Source organism: Tupaia chinensis, unplaced genomic scaffold (genome assembly GCF_000334495.1).
Source record: "Tupaia chinensis unplaced genomic scaffold, TupChi_1.0 Scaffold000020_1, whole genome shotgun sequence".
Lineage (NCBI taxonomy): Eukaryota > Metazoa > Chordata > Mammalia > Scandentia > Tupaiidae > Tupaia > Tupaia belangeri.
In genome coordinates this window covers 235,354-243,976 of record NW_006159450.1, presented here as the reverse complement: position 1 = coordinate 243,976, position 8,623 = coordinate 235,354, and the positions used below count along the sequence as shown (strand labels likewise).

General features: G+C 53.9%; 1 protein-coding gene across 1 annotated transcript in view; it reads right to left on the bottom strand.

The window, feature by feature from the left end:
• The window catches only part of AHRR (aryl hydrocarbon receptor repressor), a 90,150-nt gene that overhangs the window by 10,468 nt on the left and 71,059 nt on the right, over positions 1 to 8,623 (bottom strand). Inside the window, exons 6-8 of the mRNA XM_014586281.2 lie at positions 7,096 to 7,225; positions 4,850 to 4,986; positions 518 to 717 (exon numbers count right to left, since the gene is read on the bottom strand). Of these exons, the coding sequence (XP_014441767.1) occupies positions 518 to 717; positions 4,850 to 4,986; positions 7,096 to 7,225 (467 nt within the window). The remainder of the gene's footprint in view (positions 1 to 517; positions 718 to 4,849; positions 4,987 to 7,095; positions 7,226 to 8,623) is intronic.

The following is an 8,623-nucleotide window of genomic DNA, read 5'->3' as shown; positions in this document are numbered from 1 at the left end:
CGCCCCTGCAGGTGCCTTGCTTCCGCCTCTCTGGCACCCCAGCCTGTGCCTTCCCATGGCATGGTTGTTGTGGGGGCAAGGGCTGTGACGAGGTGGAGGTCTCCCCCCACGACTGCAGACCCTGGTCGCTGGGGCAGAGGGTCCTGACAGTGGACCTGGGTGGCTGGGGCAGAGGGCCCCCCGACAGTGAACCTGGGTCGCTGGGGCACAGGGCACCCCTGACAGTGGACCCGTGTCGCTAGGGCAGAGGGCCCCCAACCGTGGACCTGCATCGCAGCTCATCATGATACCACCCTGACAGCACACGGTCAGAACAGCCCATGGGTGGTGCTTGGTGCTGCCTCTGGCAAACACTATTGTCACGTCTTCCCTGACAGCTGTTGCCCATGTCGTGAAAGACCCTTAAAAACACCAAGCTCGTCATCTCTCTAACACTGGAGGTGAAGGACACAGCCGTGGTGTCCCTGTGCCGTGGAGTTTCGTGGCTGTGCCGTGGCAACGTGTGGCCCCTACTCACTTTGTGTCCATGGTGGCCACAGGGTCTGCCCTGTGCTTTGCTCTCAGAAACACACTCTTCATTTTCATCTCGGCCACAGAAGGCAGGAGAACGGGCACCACAACACAGAAGAGCGAGAGCCGCGGGGGCAGGGCTGTCCCTGAGGGCGCCTTCTTCTGCTGCCCCAACAGGAACTTCAGTTTTCCTTGGAACTGCATCGTCTGCCATTTACGGAGGAAAGGAAGGCTTATTATTGCAGGCAGGACTGCGAAGTGGCCAGAGGGCACAGGACACAGGGAGACAGGGCAGCCACCCCAAGGTCAGGATGGGGAAGTCTTGTCTGGGTCTCAAGAGCTCGAGGCAACACTGGCAACAGCGAGGACCTGTCTGCCAGGGTTGACCTCTTCACTGGACTGCTGTCCCAGGGACTTCAGAATGATTCATGGCTTCTCTGAAGTCTCCACAGCCTCGTGTGTATACTCACAGGTGTGTGCATCTGTGTATATCAGTGTGGTTAATATGTGCATGTGCACACACCCATGTGGTTCATGTGCGCATGTGTGTAAATGCATGTGTGCACATCCGCGTAGTTCGTGTGTGTGTCTGGTGTGTTTGCTGTGTATGTGCATGTGTGTGGATGAGTGTGTGGTATGTGTGCATGTGTGTGCATGGTGCATTGTGTGGTGCATGTGTGTGTCTGCACATGGTGTGTGTGTGCGTGGTGTGTGTATATGTGTGTGTGTGCACACGTGTCTGGTGTATGCAGTACCTGTGTATGGTGTGTCTGTGTATGTGTGTGTGGTGCATGAGGGTGTGTGGTGTATATGTGTGTGCTGTGTGGTGCATGTGTGTGCATGCTATGTGTGGGTGCATGTATGTGTGCATGGTGTGTGGGTGTATGTGTGGGATGTGTGGGATGTGTGTGCATGTGTGTGGTGCATGCATGTGTGTATGCTGACCCACACAGGAGCGAATGAATGTGCACCTGTTGGGCTGTCACTGACTGTGGCGGAACTGTCAGACAATTCCCTGGTCAGAATTTGCTGGGGAGGATTATCTCTGAAGACTATTTCAGCTTTAATACTCCATTTGGGCACCCACCCAGTCATCCATCTGCCCATCCACCCATCCATCTGCCCACTCATCCATCCATCCATCTGCCCACTCATCCACTCATCCACCCACTCACCCACCCACCCATCTATCTGTCCACCCACCCATCCATCCATCTGTCCACCCATCCACCCAAACACCTATCCATCTATCCACCCACCCACCAATCCATCCCATCCACCCATCCATCCACCCATCCATCCATTCATCTATCCATCTGCCCACCCATTCATCCATCCACCTATCCGTCCATCCACCCACCCTTCCATCTATCCATCTGTCCACCCATCCACCCATCCATCTATCCACCTGCCCACCCATCCATCATCCACCCATCCATCTATCTATCTGTCCATCCACCCACCCTTCCATCTATCCATCTGCCCACCCATCCATCCACCCACTTATCCATCTATCCATCCACCCACCCATCCATCTGTCTACCCACCCACCCACCCATCCATCCATCTACCCATCCATCTAGCTATCTGTCCACCCACCCACCTTTCCATGTACCCATCTGTCCACTCATCCATCCATTCACCCATCCATCCATCTACCCATCCATCTATCCATCTGTTCATCCATCTCTCCCCTCCCTCCTCCTGCCTGCCTACCCTACCATGCATGTGCCCACCCACCCATCTCTCCATCACTCTATTCATCCTCTCATATGTTCATCCATCTGTTTGTCCATCTGCTCATCCACCTGTACATCCATCCTTCCATCCATCATCTGGCTCTCTGTCCGTCTGCTCACCCATTCATTACTGAATGAACACTTGGGTGCTTCAAACTGCTGGATATTGGTATTTAGGATCCAAGGCAGTGCTGTGCTAGGAAATGTTCAACATCCATCTATCTAGGAGATAAGTTCCAAATTTCTAAGATTTACCAATTTCTTTAGTGTAAATAGTCCCACTATAGCCAATTTCAAGTTCCCAATTTAATGTTAACCAAATCTCAAAATTTCTAAAACTTTTTTTTTTTTAATTAGATTTGTGCCATAGGGCATGTTCACTTGCTGAAGAGAATCTGAGAGAGGGAAAGTGAGAAATCATCCCCTGGGCGGATGGCCACACTGCAATCCCTTCTGCGCCATCTCTCAGGAGTGTGGGCCTGGCATGATTTTCAAGTGTCTGGGTCTGGACTTGAATGGCAGTCAGCCAGGTGGAGCCATCACCCTAACCACCACACCACCTATTAGCTCCAGAATGTCTAAACTGACAGGTGGCTCTGTGGGAAGCACGAGGCTGCTCCAGGTACTACCCCCTTGCTGGGATGTGGAACAGGTGCCAACTGCCACACAGCACAGCCTGAGAGCCACTGCCGCCGGATGCCATGTGGCCCGACTCGCCTGGTCTCAATGCGTTTTTGCTAATTTTTTTCAAAGTCTGTTTGTTTATTTTTTTACAGAGACAGACAGATAAACAGACGGCACCCCAGCAAGGTTCTCATGCCAGGGCCCACCACTGCCCTCAGCCACTTGGGGTGGCCTCTGACCTGGACTGGACCCTCCTCTTACACCGTCTCTCAGAGTGGGGTCGCCACTGCACCCTCCCCCGCTGGTCCCCTTGACTGCGTTCTCTGTAAACACCCGGCCCTCCATGGCAGTGTGGGGTAAGATCGGCTTAACAGTAAACAATGACCAGGTCCTTGTCTTTGTGCCTTTTCTCAATATTTTAGCTTCAAGCCCATTTCTCTGGCTTGCCTCCTCTGCTTGGGCTTGGTGCACGATTTCACTTTAACTGTCTTCAGCCTCCACTTGATTGCATAATAAACCCTCTTTAATTTTGTGTCCTCTGGAAATAAGAGTTTTTAATTAACCAGGATTTGGTTATCTTTTTTTTTTAATAAGATCTCGCTATGTCACGATCATCCTGCTTTGGTCTCCCAGACCACAGGAGTGACCCACTACGCCTGGCTGTTCGGATGGGCCAGGAATCGGCTCGGACTCCCACGTGGCCTCAGCATGCTCCTAGAGCCGGGCTGGCTACCAAGTTTTTAAAGTGCACAACACCCCTTATCAACCAGTAAGTGATAATATCTTAACTTCCAAACATTTTTACTTTACCCTGTCATAATAAAAGAGTTTACTGTGGGCCAGCAGGTGGCGTGGTGATTAAGGTGCCCGACTCCCACATGGCTGACTGTGGTTCAAGGCCCAGACCCAGATGCTTGGAAATCACACGGACACATGTGGATGGGGGAGAAGGGAGTGTGGCTTGGTCATTCCCCCTAGAAGGTGGTTTCCTCACTTTCCCTCTGCATGTCTCTGTCTCTGTCTCTCCAGCAAGCATGGACATCCTTTAGCAAAAAAACATAAAAAAGAATAAAGGAAAATGGCATTACTGTTATTACATTGCCTCAATAAAAGATGAGTGATCACGTGTGGGTGGTCAGGAAATGAGTGCTGCTCCTCCCAGGGATGCTGCGATGGGGCAGGGGCTGCAGAAACAGGCCGACCTGTAGGATAGGTGCTGCCCTTGCCCCGGGCACAGGAGAGAGTCTTGTAGCCTCCCATCAGTCCCCTGGACTGCCTCCTTGACCTCGTGATAAACCTGCGTGTCAACCCAATGATCTTGACTGAGGGTCAGTGTCCCTATTCTGCCAATCAGAGCTATGAGTGTCTGTGGGGAAACCATCAAGAAAATGAAATCTGGGGTTGCGTAGCTACCAGGTCGCTGCTAGATGGTTGAAGCCACAACATTGCCCTGAGGGTCTGCGGGAGAGAGGTCAGAACCTGAAGGCTTGGGCACTGAGGCTGTAGGGTCCCTCTGCCTCCTTGTCCTTCATGGCCACACTTTATTGGATGTGGGAATGTCTAGAGAGAGTACTTAAAGTGAATGCTAAATAAAGGTATACCTTGGGGTCAGCAGGTAGCATAGTGGTTAAGGCACTGGACTCCCACATGGCTGACTGAGGTTCAAGTCCCAGATCCAGCAACTTAAGAGTCATGCCAGGCACATGTGCATGCATGCCCAAAATCCCAGGAGGAAAATGGAAGAGAAAGGATTGCAGCATGGCCACCCCCACTGCGGGGTGATTTCTCGCCTTCTCACTCTCTCTCTCTGTCTCTGTCTGGTGAGCACAAGTGCCCTATGGCAAAAATAATAATAACAAAAAATAAAGGTACACCTGAACTTGAATAAAGAGCTACTACAGATTTCCTGACATTCCGCCCACTTCATCTCCTCTGTGTTTTGCTGGCCTGGCACCACTCCCTACCCATGCACTCACCAGGAAGCCCGAGGTGCTGTCTAGCAGGCAGCGCACACGGCAGGCAAAACAGCGGGTCAGGAAGGCCGAGTACTCGGTGGGCAGGTCCGCGTCCGCCTCTTGGGCCCTGAGTAGCCTCCCCAGGATTGCATCTTCTCCTGCCACACCAGCATGGACCAGGGGCATGGCAGTGAGGTCAGAAAGACAGTGACAAAATAGAAGCCATCAAACTCTGATAACAGCAAGCTATGGAGCCTGTAACAAGCATGCCCACTGACATGCAGTGGGAGATAGGAGCCCAGCGCCCACGGTCAGGAGGGAGATGGGATCCCCGGGACCCGTGTGGTCACACAGCATGCATCTGCGTGCCCCTCTTTCCTGTCCCGCATGATCCCCACAGAGGTGGACATGCTCACGGACTGCCCTCACAAGTGTGTTCTTAGTATGGAGGTCTGCGCCCCGGCCTCCCAGTGCTGGCCTACAGCTGCTGGGAAGGTCCTGGTTGCAGGCACCTAGGATTTGCTTTTCAAACTGAAGGTCATAAGGTAAAGATGCCAAGCTGTGGGTTGTGGTGGAATCTTTCTTTGAATGACTTAAGATGTTGGTGTTTCATTGTTTGTTTTTAGACTGTGTCTTGTGGTCACTGGGATTAGAGTCATGCACCTCATCTAGCTTTAGGTTGGACCAGATTCAAACCCAGGCCTCCCGTGTGGTCCCAGCCTACAAGTGCAGCCTTTCAGCAGCACATGCCACTGTGGCTGGGCCGTGATTTCTGTGGCCACATGTGTGAAAGAACCAGGAACAATCCTCTTCATGGGACCCAGGAAGACACCATCTCTGCATAGCCCTGGAGTTTCTGCCTTCTCCAAGCCCATGGGCTCCTGTTACCTATCAAGGAGTTCAATGCCTGTGAGGTTTGCCTTTGTCAGTTGGGGCCAGAGATCTGGTGAGGGAGGGCCGTGTGCAGGGGGAGCTTGTGCACAAAGGGCGACCAGCTCCACACAGGCAGCAGTTGTTCAAAGAGACTCTCCCTAGCAAATCTAAGTCAAGGAGAGTTGAAATGAGAGCCAAGGGCAGAGCACCATGACGGCCCAGCCTGGCTGAGCTCAAAAGAGCAACCATTAGCATAATGGCTATGTCGCTGGACTCCCATGTGGCCGACCGCAGTTCAAGTCCCAGACCCGGTGGCTTAAAATTCATGCCAGGCATGTGTGCATGTGTGCCCAAGATCCCGAGAGGAGAATGGAGGAGAAGGGATTGTGGTGTGACCATCCCCCATGGGGGGTGATTTCTCGCTTTCTGTCTCTCTGTCTCTCTCTGTCTGTCTGGCGAGTGCCCATGCCCTATAGCAGAAACCTCTCAAAAAAAAAAAAAGTTCACAAAAAAAAAAAAAAAAAAAAAAAAAAAAGAAGAGCATCCAGCAGTGAAATATAACGAGGAACCACACACAGAGCCAGCATGGCCCAGAGGACTGGGAAGGGACATGAGGGGTGGTCTCTGCACAGGCAAATGGCAGAGGTCTCTGAAGAAGTTCAAAATCGATGCTGTATTCAATGCAACACAAAAGAAATGAGAAGGCAGGACAGACCATTCCTTCAGAAGATCACCACGTTCACATGACGTGCTCTGGTTCTGGACCCCAGGGACACGCCTGCACCCCAGGGACACATCTGCACCCCTGGGACACATTGCACTCCAGGGACACACCTGCACCTCAGAGACACACCTGTACTTCATGGACACACCTGCACCCCAAGGACACCTGGATACCAGGGGCGTACCTGCATCTAGGGACATACCCCAGAGCACACTTGTAGCCCAGAGACATACCTGCACCCCAGAGACACTCCAGGGATACACTTGTACCTCAGAGACACACCTGGACCCCAGGGACACACCTGCACCCCAGGGACACCTGGACCTCAGGGATGCATTTGCACCCCAGGGACACATGGACCCCAGGGACACTGGACCCTAGGGATGCACCTGTACCCAGGGACACTCTTGTACCCCAGAACATGCCTGAACCCCAGGGACACGCCTACACCCCAGGGACATGCCTGCACCCTAGGGACATGCCTGCAACCCAGGGATGCACCTGTACCCCAGGGATGCTTTGTACCCCAGGGACACGCCTGCACCCCAGGGACATGCCTGCATCCCAGGGACAAGCCTGAACTTCAGGGACGTGCCTGCATCCCAGGGAACACCTGCACCCTAGGGACACGCCTGCACCCCAGAGACCCACCTGGATCCCAGAGATGTACCTGTTTCTGGGTGCAGGGGTTGCCCGAACACCACCTGGGGAGGGTCCATGGCCCAGTGCAGCTGCTGGCAGAAGTCCTGACGGTCATCCACGTGGATGTAGTCATAAATGTTTTGGTGCATGACATCCGTCTGAAATATCGCAACAAAATAATGCTGGCCTCACCCTAAGTGAGCCAGCACTCCTCCTTCTAGTGACATGGGACTGCCAAACCCCATCTACCTGCTGAGAGCAAGTCACATCCATGGACGGAAATCTCCATGGAAAAGAGAAGCTCGAGAAGTGGTCTCGAGGCCCCGACACTCACTCTCTGGAAGGATGTGTCTGCAGGGTCTGGTGCAACCCCTAGAACCCACCAGCTACAGAGCCAGGTGCACTCCAGTGGCCCACCCAGTCCTTGGCCCACCCACCACCTGCCTGGGGTGCCCACATCCACCCCCAGGGGTAGAGCGGGAGGCTCAGAGATGAAGGGTCCAAGATATCCTCTTTCCTGCGTCATCTCTGACTCTCATGTCTTCGGGCCAGCAATCTGCTTCCTGGCATCCTGGCTCACTTCCATGGTATCACCAGTTCACAGTTCTCTCTCTGGTCCTCAGAAGCAAGTCTGGACCTTGATGCAGAGGTGGTGCCTGGTAGGCACCTAGGGTCCATGCTGGGATGTGACCTGCTGGACAGAGACTGCAGCCACAGCTACTGAAGGTGGACCCTGGTGACCCCAGTGTTGGTCAGGGAGGGCTCTGAATGTGCCACCCACTGCTCGCACTGACCATGTCTGCACCAGGTACCCGGCCCGCCCATGGGCTGAGCTGTCGGCCCAGGCTTGGATGGGGATCTCTGAGAACCAGCCCTTTCAGAATAGGCCTTGTTTTAAGCTTCGGTCATTTCTGAGCAGGCCGGCATACCCAGATGGCTCTCCCAGGCAGAAAGAAAACCCCTGGATAAGCTCACCAGAACAGACGAGGCATGGCAGCTTTTTCAAGTAACCCCGGCTGTGGCCATAACTTTGTGACCAGGGCTCTTGACAAGGTACAACCCCAGGGAGGTAGATGGGGAGTGTGGTTATAACTAAAAGGTCTGGGTTTTTAACACCCGTGCACTTCAGTCTTCACGGGAGGTGCGCCCCACCCTACCCTCTTCCAGGGAAGCGGGCAGCAAGGGTCCACAATGGCTGCTTCTCTGATCAGAGCTGCCCAGGGTCAGGGCTCTACACCGAGTGCAGTGGGCAGGGCCTCCTGTGGCAGAGGCGGGGACACCGGCCATTCCCAGCTCAAGCCAACAGCTCCTGGCTCAGCCGATAATGGACCCCCAAGCACAAGTCTGTGACTGAAGTGTGACCTGTAGGACAGGAAGTGCCCAAGCCATAAATGCACAGCTGGACGTGCTGCCCAGAGGGGTCGGCCACATAATCACCACCCACAGCTGGACATGCTGCCCGGAGGGGTCAGCCACATAGCCACCACCCACAGCTGGACATGCTGCCCGGAGGGGTCGGCCACATAGCCACCACCCAGACGAGGGAACGGACGACA